Below are 17,288 nucleotides of genomic sequence, written 5' to 3'. Positions count from 1 at the left end.
AGTGCATTTTTCAGCAGCAGTGTGATACGATGATCCTGCAAAAGCCACATAAGTTTCAGGAAGGGTCTTTAGGCTGAATGAAGCATGTAGACTTTGCTGGGGGGGGGGAGTGGTTGGATACAGCTCATCACGGAAGCCCTTTTCCATGTACTCATAAGTTGGTTGACTTCAAGAGACAAGGTCTTCTCCGTGTGGCCATCTCAGCTGCAGAATATCCTCTGCAAAACAATTCAACTGATGCTGAACTTGTTTGTGATGCCAATTTGAACCACTTTATTTAGCCAAGCTTTTTAATTAAGTTTTGTTTTTGACCAGTCTTTTTAACATCTCTTCTGAATTGCTTTGGCTTTTAATTTTTTGGTGTTTTAGATTGCTGTTGCTTTTTATTACTTCGTAATTTTGCTTTTAAAAATTGCTTATTTGCTTTTGTTGCTGGTATTTGAAACTAATTATATTTCAATACTGGTAATTTTAATACCTTGATACTGTTGAATTATTAAGCTGCTCAAGATCCTCCCAAATGAAAATGCTGGGTAAAAATAAATGGAATACAATAAATTCCCTTTTTCTATGGCATTTCAAAGTGAAAGCACTCTGCCCTCCTTTGCTAAGATTTTGCCCAGAAAGCCATAGGCAGCCAGTGCATCTTCTTTTTTCTTGATCTTCTTTTTATTTTTTTTGCTTTCATGATCTTTGTTTCTAGATCTTTGTTTCTATTATTCATTAAAAAAAAAAAACAACCTTAAAAACTATGTCCCAGCAAGTGGACACTAAAGCTCCAGGCCAAGAAAGTTGCAAGGTCAGCTTGAAAATAGTTTAGCACATGAGAGAATTTGTGTTTACATCATTTATTTGGCATTTGCTAGCCACATGGAAGGACTAACTTGCTCTTGCGTGATAGTGAGTCCATTCCCTGCTCACTGAAAAATCTAACTTCCAAATCTATACAGGATGGTGCAGAGTTGTTTTCTGTTGCCTCAGAAGTTCGGACCAGAATGAACGAGTTGAAATTAAATCCAAAGGGTTTTCAGCTAAACATTAGGAATAATTTTCTGAAAGAGCGGTTCCTCAGTGGAACAGGCTTCCTCGGGAGGTGGTGGGTATTCCTTCTCTGGAGGTTTTTAAGCAGAGGCCAGATGGCCATTTGTCAGCAGCAGTGCTGATTCTGTGAACTTAGGCAGATCATGAGAGGGAAGGACAGGAAGAGTTGCATGAGTGTTTGGCTCTCGTGGCCCTTTCTTACATGCCCAAGGTAATGCTGATTGCCACTTTGGGGTCAGAAAGCAAATCAAATCTTTAATAATACAGTCAATGACCAACAGTACATATACAGAGCATTATAACCTGTGACCATTTGCATATTATAAATCTAAAAAGGTTAAAAATGCAAAAAATCACAGGTTTATCGAAGATCCCTGTACATAATACATTGTACCACTTATTCTTTTCCTAGCAAGGTATGCCGAATTCTAATAGCAGCGGTACAGAATGTAGCGGTCTAGAGAGACACCTGAGGTTTTTTGTCTATTAATAGCATCTTGGTCAGAAATAATTCAGACCGGCCACAGAAGTTTTTGACCAAAGGAAAAATGAATCTTATACGGACTTCATGATAGTATAGGAATCTAATCAAGACATGTTCTCTGGTTTCAACATCCCCTGACCGGGTCAAAAAGCAATTTTCCTCCAGGCCAGATTGGTCAGGTATCCTGGAGGATTTTTGAGGGGCCATCTTCTGTGCACAGAGTAGGGGGTCATTGGAGGTTATGGAGAGAGGCAGTTGTGAATTTCCTGCATTGTGCAGGAGGTTGGACTAGATGACCCTGAATCTCCCTTCCAACTATATGATTCTGCTACCTGATATTTCAGTGGGCATTGCCCTTTCTACTTATTTTCTACTTAATAGACATTTAAAAAATAGCCTGGAATGTGTGAAGAAGTGCTGTTGTTTTTTTTACCCTGCTTTTCTCTACCTTTAAGGAGTCTCAAAGCAGCCTACAGTCGCCTTCCCTTTCTCTCCTCACAGCAGGCACCTTGTGAGGTAGGTGGCCTGAGAGAGTTCTGTGAGAACTGTCACTTGCCCAAGGTCACCCAGCAGGTTTCATGTGGAGGACTGGCATATCAAACCAGGTTTTCCAGATCAGTTATGCCACTATGCCACACTGAATTCTGTAGTCAATATTAATTTGCAATGTGGAATATATTTTACACTAGGAATAATTTACTACTAAAGGTATAATGTTGGATCCTACACTTTCAGGAGCAGAAGGAACCTGTGTAAAATTATCTTCCCTGCATTCCACAAGCAGCCCCCTCAGCTGGGAGGACCCTCCTGAACGGGTGTCACATGGCTTGGTGAACTGCAGTGAAGAGGGAAGAGCTTGTCCCAAGGTGCTGGTTTTGCCCAGTTTCCACTCCTCACCAACAGGACCTCAGGCCACAGGTTTTGTTTGTGATGCCAGTCAGAGACAGCTAGATGGATGAGTGGTGTGACCTGGCATTGGCAGCTTCATCCTCAACTTTACATAAGAAGGGAGAAATTCTGTTATGAAACATGGCCAGTGCAATTTGTTCCACAGCCCACACTTATCTTATGTTCTTCCACAATAAGCTTTCTTTTGACTGGGTGTAAGGTAGTGTGTGCTTACAGAGTGGACCACAGCTAAACTGGTCAACTTTGGGAATATCCATTGTAACAGAAGTGCTGTGTCAAATAACTTACAGTTTTGCATTTCAAAAGAAAGGTAACTAAATGTCTCCCCTTGTGGTGAGAACCTCCAGAGTCTGTCAGAAGCAGTCTAATACAAATGCTCTGTAGAAAACCAAAAGCCAGTTTTGCAACATCTCCATAAGGTACAATTTTATTAAAGTTTGTGATTTAGCAATACAAGTTAAATACTATTAAATGAAATGCAAAGGATCCGTAGAAGGTAATAAGGCAACGTCATAAATGTGATCCCAATTCTTATTCGTAATGCAAGCTTTTGTAAGACTTTTGCTAGAATCCTGTTTTGAGAGTTATGTGCAGTGATGTAAATGATACAATATGTTCTGCTTCCCATACTGTAAAGTTGCACATGCAGAATGCTAAGAAGACTTCACTGAAACAGGTCAACGAATGCCTGCCAATTCTTCAATAAGTAACAAAACTCTGGTGGCTCAACGCTCTGCCACGCTTAAACTACTAGACACCTCTGCAAGCATGGGATGGGACTGCAGTCAAGCATGCTGTTCCCTATGTATATACTGCCTGCCTTTGCTATATACAGCTCAAGCCCACACCAGAAAATAACAGGGAGGAAGGAAAGATGGATTGTGTATAGAGCAATCCCCAAATTCAGTCCTATGAGTAACCACTTCGGAGTGGCTTTTATGACTATATACAGTAGAGAGATATTGAGAATTCTAACATCTATCCCAAAAAGGATACCCTGCTGATTACACCCCGTCCTTCTTAGGCTCTTTTTTATCCTACTTTGCTTTCTGAAAAAGAAAGCCTGAAATATAGGCCTCTGTGTGCCAATTTCATAGCCCTGCTTGAATACATAGAAGCACTAGCTCTTCTTAATGGCGTTTCAACCTAGAGAAAGCACACTTCCTTTTGTTCTGGTTCTGAGAAATGGCACCAGCAGGGAATATTTTGGCTGCAGCCCCTTGACTCAATTTCTGCGACAAAGCAACAGCCCCAGAAAGTCAAATCAGACACTGGTAAGTAAAATGTGAAACAACAAAAGGATGAAACAAATGAAACAAAAAGGGGAGAGATCACATTCAAAAAGTTTTTTTAAAAAATATTCTAGACAATGTTAAGACTTGTTTCATAAAAGAACAACCCGTGAAAACATACTTTGGAGGGCTAGCAAATTAAACCTCCAAAATATAAGGACTAGATAATTAAATACACCTAGTTTAAATCCCACACACTGACAACTACTGAAAGCTTTGATATAAAACTGGCAAGTCAACTTCTTGGATTTAAAGATTAGCATTCGTTCCAATCCAGTGCTTTACCAGCTGGTGGGCAATGGCTTGATGTGGAGGCACAAAAAAAGAGCTCTGGTTCTTTTTATTGAGAAATTCCACAACCTGTAACACACACACAAAAAAACTATATCAGGACAAGTTAACACCCACTCAAGAACATGTGTACAGATTAGCTTCTCATGAATTGAAGCATTTTATGAAGTGTTCCATAAAGTTTGGGACCCAACTGTTTAAGGCAAGATTTACAACAAGGCTCATCTTGCTTCATACGTTATTTGAGTCCACTCCTCTTCTTGGGCAAATGCAAGTTTACAATGCATATGGTGTGAAGCTACTCTACTGAACCCTAATTAGATAGCAGCTTCACTTGTAACCATGCCCCTAAATACCACTACACTGTAAGAGTTCCCAGCTTCACCCTTAACAAGCCACTGCTGAGTTGATGGGCTACTTTGGTCCACCTCTCCATCCCCAGACTAGATTCCTGAAATTCTGTGGGAGGAACAGCCACAAATCTTTTAAAACTGCTCTGCTGATGGCCTGCTAAAATAGTGAGAAAGATCAAGGGTTTCTTCAGAAAACATCAAAGCACTTATTTGTCAATAATGTTCTCCCAGAAATAATTTGTTCCTATACAGGGGAAAAACAGGTTGGAGTAACTGCTAGGGGTGCTTTCATTCTTCTGCACTTCGTTCAGAAATGATCTTCCTCTCTGGACTCTGCTGGGCTTGCTTCTTGTAATCTCTGGACAGGACGACTATAATGTGCTCTGCTTCCACTGGTGCAGAATGCAGCCCCTCACTTCCTTAGAAGATTTAGCCGCTACGCGCACGCAACACCAATCTTCAAGCAGCTACAATGATTTCTGATTGCTTCCGAGTTCGATTCAAGATGTTGAAGGGCTTTAAAAAGTTAACATCCTTGACACTGCACCAACACAGTTGAAAGACTCTGTATCAATGCTTGCACCAGCAGTGCTTCTTCCAGGAAGTCTGCCTTTCTGTTCCCCTGCCACACATGGTGTGCTCTGCCTCTGACCATTATGGGTATTTTCATCTATTTCCCCTGTCTTATGGAATGGATTGTCTGGGACAGTGCAGAAAGCATGGACACTGCTTGTCTTTGTAAGGCCTGTACAACAGTTCTCTCCCCGCCCCCCCAAGAACATTCTCTCTTAAGGAGAAACTTTAAGTTGAAATATATTGTTTCTTGTTCACAGGTGATTAATGTGATGGGGGGGGGGGAGTTTTGTGTTTAAATATATGCCACGTTGCTCTTTTAATGGTGGTGTGTGACCTATAGGCATTTTTGCAAGCTGCCTTGTGCTATGTAGGAAAGGCAGGGCTTAAGAATCTTAAATGAAGGAATACATCTTACACTTGGTTTTTAGTCAGGAGAGGTATGGGCAGGCAGGTGGTTTAAACATCTTTGAATTTATTTACCTGATTTTTCCCTTAGTCCCAGAAAAATGGAAACAGGACCAAATACTGGTGAAACAACAATTGGGAGGAAGTAATCTGCCTTCATGATACATCTTTCTAAGGGAATGAGACTAACTCAAGGAAGACCTGGATGGCCCAGGCTAGCCCGATCTAGTCAGATCTTGGAAGCTAAGCAGGGTCGGCCCTGGTTACTACTTGGATGGGAGAACCACCAAGGAAGTCCAGGGCTGCTGCACAAAGCCAGGCAATGGCAAACCATCTCTTGCTTTGAAAACCCTATGTGGTTTATTTATTTAATGTATATCCCACTCTATGTTGGCATAAGCTGGGCTCAGAGTGGGTTACATCATAAAGTCAGCTGTAACTTGATGGCACTTTTCACCATCAACACTCACTCAAAACACTCACTGGAAAACTTTATACAAATGGGAGATGGTTATAGATGATATTACCAATCTGTTTTGGATCCCTTGGCTACAGGATGGGAGGTATTCTAAAGCAAAGTCCGGGCAAGTGCCATACCTACAGAAATGCTACATGCATTTCGGAAAGATCGGCATTAAAAGTGTCTATGCAATGTATTGGCAAGATTTACAGGCTCAATAATGGAAGAACGGTCTATACCAACTGTTTTAGCAACACCTAATTTTTAATTTCAGCGTAATCACTGTACAATAAGGAGAAGATGAAAGCTCATTTGTCTGCCTGAAAAAAGTGCATCCATATTGCATGCCCTAACTGATACAGTCAGAGGGCAATCAATAAGAAAAGGAAATTAAATTGAACTTTACCTGTTCTCTACTGAACCACTGGGCATCTTCTATTTCAATGTTGTCAACTTTAATTTCTGTAGACACTGCAGACGCTATGCACCCAATCATTAAGGAGGAGGGCATTGGCCATGGCTGACAAGAGACATAGCGAACCTGACCCACTTTAACTCCACTCTCCTCCTCTACTTCTCTTCGAACAGCGTTTTCAATTGTCTCCCCTAATCAAAGAAAGAAAATAGATAGCAACCAAGAAATACATCCTATACTTTCAAGCGACTCGCAAGATTTGCAGTGTTCTTGAACACAGGGATCCATAGACCAAAGCACAAATCAGAAGCTGGGACAGTATAACTCAAAACAGGAATATTTCCCAAATGACAATGCATCTACAAAAACATCTGGGTGTCAAATTTCAGTGCCAATTTATGCTTCCGTGGCATGCAGATTCACCTCACATCTTTACAGACTTTCACTGCCCTCTGCAATTGTCTGAACCAGTACAGAGAAAAATATATTCTCAAGGATTATTTTTTATCACCGACCCCTCCCTTTACTGTTCAATCAAACATTTAAATATACTGGATAAAGCCCAGGAACCCCAAACCCACAGCCCTCAAACAGTGGACCTTTTATATCAGTGCAAGAGAAAGTTCTATTTGTCCTCAAAGACACGGAGACAGCTGTCTCACAAAAAGTCACCCTCTTTGCTTTTGCAACAAAGAAAATTCGGACTAGGCTGACCCAAAGTATTGTTAAAAATCAGAACTGAACTGCACATCGCATTTATAAGTGGTTGGTATGATAAGATGCGAGATTTTCCATTCACAAAATGAACTCTATTCAGGCAAGTTAAAAGCTACAATTGCAAGTCATGAGCAGTTTGGGTTTTTGTAAGCTAAATTTTAGATTACTTCAAACATTTTATGTTCAATATTTTGATAAGTTTTAGCAGTTTAGAGAAACTTTTCTTCTTCTTTCATCCTTGATTTTTAATTTGATACTAAAATGTAAATGTAAAGATATATGTTTTTATAGATTGTCATACAAATTTATAGTGTTTTTAGTCTACTTCTTGTAATTGCCTTTGGCCTATGCAATAAACTTGAACCTAGTGGGTCAGCTACCGCAAAGCCTGTCCACACCCCACCAACTTAGGACATGGTAATGAGAATCCCAAATAGTGTATGATGTTTGTGAGCAAGTGCCACCAAGTTAAGATTCCAAGAGAACTTTCACTAATAGTGATAATTGAAGGGCTTTCACTTATAGGAGGGCAGGGAGGACAGAACTGACAATAATGGGTTTAAATTGCGAGTGGAAAGGTACCGGCTGGATATTAGGAAAATAATATTCAGTAAGAGTTGTTCAACAGTGGAATCGACTACCTAGGGAGGTGGTGAGGTCCCCCTCACTGGAAGTCTTTAAGCAGAGGCTGGACAAACACTTGTCAGAGATGCTCTAGGCTGATCCTGCATTAAGCAGGGAGTTAGACGAGATGGCCTTTATGGCCCCTTCCAACTCTATGATTCTATATAACATCTTCACAAAATCCATGCATATTAGAAGGCAGAGGGATTAAAGTATCAAGTAGCACCTATGCAGCAATGTATATATGGGGTAAATACAAAATAAACACATGACTAAAAATACACAGAGCCCCGTGGCGCAGAGTGTTAAACTGCAGTACTGCAGCCAAAAGCTCTGCTCACGACCTGAGTTCAATCCCGACAGAAGTCGGTTTCAGGTAGCCGGCTCAAGGTTGACTCAGCCTTCCATCCTTCCGAGGTCGGTAAAATGAGTACCCAGCTTGCTGGGGGTAAAGGGAAGATGACTGGGGAAGGCACTGGCAAACCACCCCGCAAACAAAGTCTGCCTTGGAAACGTCGGGATGTGACGTCACCCCATGGGTCAGGAATGACCCGGTGCTTGCACAGGGGACCTTTGCCTTTATAAAAATACACCCAACAAAATTTGAACTAACAAAGGGCAAAAAAGTCATTTTATTTTTAAATACCCTGGGTTAGCAATGTTAAAGAATGAAACAATAGGAATGAAGAAAACCTTACCAGGCTCTACAAATCCAGCAAGGCAAGTATACATGTTTGGAAGAAATCGTTTTTTTCTTCCCAAAAGACAATGGTTACCATCTGGGTGAATCACTTGCATTATCACTACAGGATCTGCAATACAGACAAAGAAACAAATTTATATTTAAATGGTTTCAAAAGACAGCACCGAAGAGCATAAACATATTCTCACTAACTCTTTGTATTTCCTTTAAATGCCTGAAATCCAATTCGAGAGAAGCCCCGTAGCTAGTAATCTAATTGCAAGCTCTTTTTTTCAAAATATTTATTCACCTGTTTTTATAACAGATGCCTGGCGGGTGTATACTTAAGTAACCCCAAAATGAAATTCAGTAGATAAATTACCTGCAACTTCAGCAGGCTTTTGGTAAAAGTACTGGAATAAGTGACCTACTTACACACCCCACAAAAAGCAGCAACTTAATCAGCAGGAATTCTTGCCTTCAGCTCCTTTCAGCCACAGATTAACAGGCCAGGAGAATAAATTTCCAGATATAAATGCAGAATTTGAAGTACAATAAAAGGCAACTTCCCTGACTGCTAGGTCACGCCAGCAACTTTTCTAAGTCCCATTTGCAGGACTTGCATTTTATGTTTTGCTCTCTCTTTCTCATTGTCTTCTGCCTGTTTGGGTTTTCTTCCTCCTTAATCAGACTTGCTTTAATTTCTAAAGAAAAATAAATCTCTCTCCCGTGTTTTTTCTCTAGAGATTGGTTGAAGGAAGTAACCAACATTTCCTAGCAGTCCCAACCTGACCGGGGCACCTTGACTCAGTTTACTCTTCTGTCTATTATGGGGAGAAATGAGTGAGGACAGGGAAAGGCTGGGCAACAGAAGTGCCAGTTCCAATAATGTTGCTGCTGTCATGGATACATAATTGCCCGCACACAGCTGTACCAATGTTGGTGACACCAGGCTGAAGATACATGGCGCAAAACTCAAGGATGCTATGCTTATATTACTGTGCAGGCACATGCATACACATGAATTACTTCCCAAGGAAAAGTAGTATCACAATTTTTAACACATGAAATCAAGACTTCCTAGGTTGTTTCTGTGAATTTTTCCCTCTCCTCTAATTCTGCACGTATGTTTAAACTTTGCTTCCTTCCTGGACATATCTTTTTACCTTTTCTAACTGTGGCGTGTGAAGCATTCCTCCGCCTCCTTTTGCAGGATTTCCAGCTCTTCACCCAGGGAAAGTGCACATTAAAGAGCCTTTTGGCCCTGGGACAAGTTACAGCTGCATTTTCCCAATCCACCAGTTCACCAACCCTTTCCTGCAGCCTCCTCCAGCTGCTCCTAGCAGGCAAGACTTTAATTCTGCTTTCCAACATGTAGGGAAGAATGGTGGGCAAAGACTGGTGAATCAGGGTGGTAGGGAAGCATGGTGGCTTCATTTCTCTTGTTCCTTTGGTCCTCAGACACTATCTCTTGGAGAAGGCTTAGCAACCCAGTTCCTTCAGTTTGACAATCCCCTCACTTTCTGCATTTTCCCTTTTCTGTTGACTTCTCGTCCTACATTTTTTCCCCTTCCTGTCAAAATGACTGATATGACAATCCCATTAGGTAAATACGTTTCAAAGACTCATGACCTGTATGTGCTGTAAGACATCCAGCAGGAGTGCCAAATCCTGCTGACTGCTGGTTTTGTTAAGGAAATGTCACTAGAAACACAACTGTTGGCTCAGCGCTCTTGTACATTTTATTCTGCTCACAAGGCTTTCCTCAGAGTAGGTATCTGAAGATTTAAGAGCCACTCACAACTGACTTCATCTAACTTTTCTTGAACGAGTAGATCACTCAAGAACAACCAGGAGGTGAACAAACAAATTAAAAAAGGGGGAGAAAGGACGGGCGTATGACACGCTATGCTAGGGGGCAGGGCAACAAGGCAATGTGGAGGCAAGCGCAGACTGAGCAGTTCTCTATAGCATTTTAAGATGTGGCAGGTAAAACACTAAAAGTAGATTGCAAAGGAATAAACAAAGGAAATAAAAATGTATAAGATGGTACAAGTGGTGGAACAAAATACCCCATTTAAGAAAGTTATTTTACACCCATGTTGCATTTCCAAGTCCTGTTCAGTGAGAAAGGCAGGCTAGAAATAAAGTTAATGATATTAACATCATGCTGCTGGAACCTATAGTCCCCTGTGCTTGGGGATTCTTCTCTGTCCCGTAACGTCATTTGTAGAATAACAAAAAATCAAAATCACACAAGGTTGGAAGAGACCACAAGGGCCATCCAGTCCAACTCCCTGCCATGCAGGATCCCAAAATCAAAGCGCTCCCGACAGATGGCCATCCAACCTCTGCTTAAAGACCTCCAAAGACGGGGACTCCACCACCCATCGAGGCAGGGCATTCCACCGTCTGACTCCAAACTCAGAACAGGGCTTGGAAAAAACCGTTATTTGTCAATTTTTTGGCAAATAGCTTGGTGTTCCTAAACCCAGTTCTAAAGCAAGCTGAGGGAGAGGTGGCCTATTTTTGGTGTTGTCAAGGGCAGGATTTTGATTCAGTAATGAGAACACGGTGAAAAGATAAACTGGCTTATGTACCATGTATGTCACAATATGCACCAAGAGCTGTGTGAAAACATTCTGTATTTAATTTTATACACACCCACACAGCACAAAAGGAAACAATGCCATCATGTCATTATTCTGGATGGTAACTCCCTCCTCCTTTACCCTACACAAGGTGCAGCTTTGCTGTCAGAACTGTTGAACATTTTAACAGTTAAGCAGCACAGTAGATCAAACTTTGGTTTTTCTTACTGCTAACTGCTGTAGACAGAACAACATTTTTGGAATCCTCTTACCAACTCTTGGGTAGCATGTGTTGTGAACTCCTTCATGGCTAGGGCAGTCTTCTTTGAGGCATGCTTTCTTGTATCCTCCATCTTCTAATTTAGTTGCACTACCACACGTTGGGCAGAACTGATACCGGCTATCCCACGCTAGAACAGATCTTGCCTGGGCTACAATTCCTTAAAAATTACCACACAGAGCAAATGATCAATAGGCTTAAACAAATACATGCTCCAATATCACCTTTCTGATATGCCAAGATAATCAAAAGTATATCATACTATTAAAGCGGGTGAAGATTATTATTTAATTGTTATGTTTATGTCTTATCTTGCTTCCATTATGAACTTCAAGGCAGTATAACAGGGTTCTCAAGAGGTCTGTTATCCAGGGGGAACTAACTAGACACAGACCTGCTTAGACAAGCAAGGTATCACATACCGGGATTATTCACATTCAGTTGAACGTGTTTAAGTATTAACTCATACTGGTCAGTTTTTTGTGTATTTTGATATTGTCTTTACAGATGGAAGAGTTCTACTGACATCAGCTAGAATGTAGACTGTTCAGCTCAACCATGACATCTTTGGGAATAACTGATTTTCAAATGTATTTTCAAGACCTTGAAAATTGCCACACTAGTTTCAGGAATTTGTGGTTCAATTACAAGAATGTGTTAAGAGTGAACACAGAAGCCATTAGTAACTTAAGTCAGCCCTGACTTGACTTATTGTCTAAGGAGGAAAAAAAGAATAAAATCAATGGGATTTACCTTTTGAATCAAGAACTGAGAACAAAGGAAAAAAGGAACAAAAGACAACAAACACGTGGCAGACTATATTCATGGAGAATGAGTGTGATTTGAAGCACTCATTTGTCATATGACAAGTTGCATAGGGGACCAAATACAATCTTCATCACAGTAGTGAAAATCCCTATGCAAATCTCCATATATTTTCTATACAGAAAATGCCCAGTCGTATGTTACAGGTAGTAACCCACTATACAAACCTAATGCAAAAAGCACTCAGTATGAACCATGCTGTAAGAGAACGTTGAACGAGTGTTGTATCTTCTCCTTTTAACTTAAGCCCACCCCCTTAAATTCGAAATACTAGGGACCTTACCAGCTTCATTTTCAGAGAACTGCAGCAGTGTAGGCATTGGGGGATGAACAAAGTAACAGCCTTGATGCTTCTGTGTGAATTCCTCAGCAGCAGTAGCATCTATGCTGAGAGCAAACCAAGCAACTAGCCCATCATCCACATCTTCATCTGGTCCTTTGCTATTCAGAATTGGAAAGCTGCCTTTCACCTGAAGTTCTATTCCAAGTTCTACTCCGAGGAAGATCAAAGTAGTGGTTTCAGTCTGCTCCAGGTATTCCTTTATATCCGTATAGCAAAGCTTCCGAAGTTTGACTCTTGGGTAACTGGAACTATCCTCACCACCACTGGATACAGCCAAAGGTCTTAAGTTTGAAAAAAGAATGTACACAGAAGTTGGCTGCTTCTGTTTTAGGTTGAGCCACTTAGAATCTACCCTCTTCTCACTCTTTCTATCCAGAAATGTCCTGCAAAAATAGTTTTCATGCTCTCTCGCTTCACTGGTTAGGAAAAATGGCTCCAGCCCATCCTTCACATTAGCTAGTAAGTTAGCGATGTTCTTATAGCCCCAGAATTTGGCAATCTCCAGAGCAGTTTGGTTCGATTTATTAGTCACATTCCTATCACACCTTAAAAAAAAAAAAGGAGTTAAAAAGGTACGCCATCTAAATATGAGCATTATTTATTTTATATATAACTAACAAACTGATGAGAACTGAGTGGAATGTTAGCAGCAGTTGATATATTCTAACAGTTTAGATTTCTCCTCCCTCCCCCTTCTCTGATGGGCTCCCCAGCTTGTTTTATAGAACTGTACATTAGAACTCTGTGAAAGAATGCAAAAAAAATTAATGGAAACCAGGGCTGCCCATATTCTGTTAAAATAAAAGAGCAAAACCAGAGTTGTGTGCTTAGGGCTGCAATCCTATGCACAATTACGAAAAGAGCAAAAGCGCAGTCATGTGCTTAGGGCTGCAATCCTACGCACAATTACTTGGGAGCAAATCCACCACATCATACAAAACACTGGGCTATAAATACTAATAACCTCATCCAGACTAGAATTATGGATCTGAAGTTTTCAACATATACTTTATCTTGAAACCTATCACATTAAACCACTCTACCTTAGTAGATGACTTTTCACTGGTAGAACATATGCATATGAATCCCTGGCACCTCTATTTAAATATATCTCCATTAGCAGGGCAGGGGAAAATCTCTGCCGCAAGACCTACTAACCAGTCAAAGTACAAGGGTAGATAGACTTGTACAACACAACTCTATATAAGAAAGTAATTTTGCACAAGACAGCTTCATGTTTATGTATTGCCCCTGAACACATAAGTGAAGGTATCGATCTACATGTGTTTCAAGCAACAGAACAGCTTGGCATAAAAAGGGATGTTATTTAATCTATTTCTAGAAACCAGTGTTAATTTTTAAAGTCGGTCTAGATTAATGAGAATTAAAATGGCAACATTAAACATCACTGAATCATGCATTTCCCCATAAAATACTTCTGCTGCATTTTTCAGCATGAAGAAGAATAAAGAGGTGCCATCAAGTTGCGACTCATTGCGACCCTGTTCATAGGGTGTTCAAGGCAAGAGATGAGCAGAGGTGGTTTGCCACTGCCTTCCTCCAGGTAGCAGCGGAGAATCGATTTAAATTATTTGAAGAATTCATCTGCCATGTATTTCTTACCCCTTTTCAAGAAGAGCCTGCACAATCTCAAAGTGCCCATTTCTAGCAGCGTACATCAAGGCTGTCCAGCCATTCTTAGCAGTTTCATTGATAAGCGATGGGAAATGACCGAGCAGCGCTGTAAGCCTGACCTTGTCTCCGACAGCAGCGAAATTGTGAAGCTCTGAAATCAATTGCAGTTTGGGATTCCCTTGAAGACCTGCCATTATCTGTTTGGTTAAAAATATAACAGAATTTTTTAAAAAATGGGCCCATGTGTACTTTGCGTATTTATCATGTTGCCATATCAATGAAATGCAAAGAGCAGCATAACTGAGAACATGTAACTGGAAAGGCTCTGCACTTTGGATGATTCAGCACAACTAGCTGTGGAAAAGTAGTGTGTTGTTTTTCCGAGACAAAGCTTTCCAGTTAATGCTTTTGAATACAGTGAAATTTTGGTTAATTATGAGTTTGTAAAATGGGCCCAAAACAGGAGGAGACACATGAAGCTGCCTTATACTGTAACAGACCCTTGGTCCATCAAAGTCAGTATTGTCTACTCAGACCGGTAGCAACTGTCCAGGGTCTCAGGCAGAGGTCTTTCACATCACCTACCTGCCTAGTCCCTTTAACTGGAGATGGCAGGGATTGAACCTGGGACCTTCTGTATGTCAAGCAGATGCTCTACCACTGAGCCACAGCTCCTCCCCACCTTCTTGCTCAGCAAGAATAAACACCCACAAAACCAGAGCATTTTCTGATATACATTGTATAGAACAGCACAATAATGTTAACTGAGTAATTGCCCTTTGTGTGTGGGGTGGCGGTGGTGGTAAGCAGAATGATTAGTCTGGAAAGCCCATTTTAGAGCTCCAATTTGTTAAAATGTCATGCTTTTAACAAAACTCTTATTCATCTGAACTTTTCTGCCTGGAATGTCAGCTTGACACTTTGGATGTTTACTTCAATTAAGCTTAGGTTGGGAAACTTCAAAACCTGACAAAGGGAGCTTTGACTCTCGAAAGCTTATACCCCAAATATCTTCCTGGTCTCTTAAGGTGCTACTGGACTCGAATCTAGCTGTTCTACTGCTAACACAGCTACACTCTGAAACGAAATTTTAAGGTCAGCCATCAGTGTCCCAAGATTCCGATACAAGAATAAAACAGTAATCTCATTTCATATCACTACATTAGTCTTGGGTTAAATGAATACATTTCTAGTTCTTAATAGAAAACGGCAATGTTGGTAGAGACTTAAAAACCAATGAAAATAGAAGTTTTAAAAATGTCCTGTATTTAACTTTTAAAAATCCAAATTATATGCATAACTTGTAACTGAAAAACAAAAATTGGTTGTTGGATATCATTCAACCTTTGTTTTAACAAAACATCCATCATAATTATGTTCTATTTAATATTACACACCTAATGATGTTTTTACTATTAAACTGCAACTGCTGGAAATAATATTCTGGTAAGGGAGATGCACATTTCATGTTCAAAATACCTAGAGAACAATGTGTGTGTGTGCGTGGGGGGGGGGGAATGATGACCCTGAATCCTAGTAGACTAACAGGCTTTAGGTATAATACCTTATTGCGGCAAGAGAGGCACCCAGCCTACTGTGGTGTCAACAAGAATGCGTAGAATTGTCAATGTAGGCTGGATGGAATGCCAATAGAAATCAATAAAGTGGGAAACCAGACAGCCATTAATACTCAATCCTATACACACATACTAGAGAGTAATACCCTCTGAGCTTAGGATAAGGCTGTAAAGAGACCTTTATTGTGGAGTGGAATGATAGTGCTGGCTGTGACAAAAACCAGAACCAAGAAATTGACACCCTGCATACCCTTTTTAGGGGAGATATCACGGGCACAGTACACCTGATTTCAAACATCAGAGATACAAAAATCCTGACATATAATATTGATGAATGACCAGTAAATAGTATTATTAGAAAATGGTTGCAGGGAATTAGGACTATAGAGAGAAGAATAATTCAAATGAGACAGCTGAACATGGTGCCCCCTCGTTACAATCAATCAGCTACAAGCATCCCAATTCTCCTTAACCAGTTTCTTTCTAGTATTATACCTTCTGTTCTAGTGGAACTCTGGATACAATTTGCACGGGACTATCATAAGCCTTATATTACTTTCCAAGTTTCAGAATGCAGCTTCATCAATTCATCATTATTTACTATATTTATTAGCAAAGAAGGTAATCAGTACCAATTATGGAAGCTGCCAAATCAGGCCTCCCACTGATAAAATAAGGGACATATGCATACTCAGGGGATCCATGCAGAAAAAGTTGTGTTTTAAAATTAACCAACACTAAAATCTCACACCCCTCCCAAGAACTGGCCCAATATGTACTGGAAATGTTCCACTGAGACCACTGTAAAGGATAGAAAGCAAAGAGGATGAGTCCCCCCCCAAGGTGCCACCACCAGGGCATCAGCAGCTCCATTAAACACTCTCTCCTCCCTAGAGGTCTTAGTGTTGTTGGTTGTCATTTCTAGGGTTACATTTATCTTTCCCTCCTAAACATACACATACACACAAAACTCCCCCCCCCCCCGATAAACCTAACAGGCAATGTCACTTGTTTCCATACATATTCTATACAATAGGTAGCACAATGTTGTGGTGACCTGAAAGGTCTTTCGACAACATTTGCTTTCATGATATTTTCAGTTTTAGACAGGAAGCCATGGTTCTATGGCAGAACAGGAATTTGAGTGCATAAGGCCTCTGCTTCTCTCTCTAGTAACCCCAGTTAAAAGATCTCAGGTACTAGAAAAAACCTTTCTCTGCCTGAGTTAATGGACAGCCAACAAACTGGCAAAACAGAGCTAGCTGGACTAATGGTCTGACTTGGTATATAGCAAATTTGTATGTTAAAGTTACTGCCTTGAAAAGTTTTCTGTAACTGACAAACTTTTATTCTCTTGCAGGAGTTGTAATTAAAGATATATCTCTCTGGGGCTCACTTTAAGAGCATTTTCTACTGAGCACCTCTCAAGACTCAGGAGCTGCAAAGAGACACCTGATATATACAGAGGCTTTGGATGTTACCGCACTAGGTATTCCCAGTGATGTATTAAGAGTTTGAAAATGTTATAAAAAACATCGCCTTAAAAGGGTTTTTGGATGCCACGTCTAAAAAATGGTTGGAAGACGTCTTCACAGCTAAAGGGGCCAAACAAAGTGCGAACAGTATTTTTTATAACAGTTTCAAACTCTTAATAAATTGGTGGGAATACACAGAAAGTGCGAACAGTATTTTTTATAACATTTTCAAACTCTTAATACATCGCTGGGAATACCTAGTGCGGTAACAGCCAGAGACTCTGTTTGGTGCCAGGTTCGATATATCTATTCT

The 17,288-nt window shown here is 40.5% G+C and overlaps 1 protein-coding gene across 1 annotated transcript; it reads right to left on the bottom strand.

Moving 5' to 3' along the window:
• Positions 1 to 3,915: 3,915 nt before the first annotated feature.
• Positions 3,916 to 14,117, bottom strand: NUDT12 (nudix hydrolase 12). Its single transcript, XM_056848418.1, has 6 exons — positions 13,912 to 14,117; positions 12,229 to 12,833; positions 11,113 to 11,280; positions 8,266 to 8,379; positions 6,218 to 6,417; positions 3,916 to 4,086 (listed from the first exon to the last, which is right to left on the bottom strand). Exons 1-6 carry the CDS (start codon positions 14,115 to 14,117, stop codon positions 3,976 to 3,978), a joined length of 1,404 nt encoding a protein of 467 aa, XP_056704396.1. The 3' UTR covers positions 3,916 to 3,975.
• Between the last annotated feature and the right edge of the window lie 3,171 nt (positions 14,118 to 17,288).

This window comes from Euleptes europaea, chromosome 4 (genome assembly GCF_029931775.1).
Source record: "Euleptes europaea isolate rEulEur1 chromosome 4, rEulEur1.hap1, whole genome shotgun sequence".
Classification (NCBI taxonomy): domain Eukaryota; kingdom Metazoa; phylum Chordata; class Lepidosauria; order Squamata; family Sphaerodactylidae; genus Euleptes; species Euleptes europaea.
Note: the sequence above shows the minus strand (reverse complement) of the source record. Positions and strands in the feature narration are given on the sequence as shown.

What these genes read in the sequence shown, in the direction of transcription:
- NUDT12 (XM_056848418.1), bottom strand. Translation starts at nt 14,117, where the DNA reads ATGGCAGGTCTTCAAGGGAATCCCAAACTGCAATTGATTTCAGAGCTT. An exon ending in CACATGCTACCCAAGAGTTG is followed by an intron (nt 8,380 to 11,112) that starts GTAAGAGGATTC and finishes TCTGTATTGCAG; the next exon opens with ATCCTGTAGTGATAATGCAA. An exon ending in AGTGGTTCAGTAGAGAACAG is followed by an intron (nt 4,087 to 6,217) that starts GTAAAGTTCAAT and finishes TGTGTGTTACAG; the next exon opens with GTTGTGGAATTTCTCAATAA.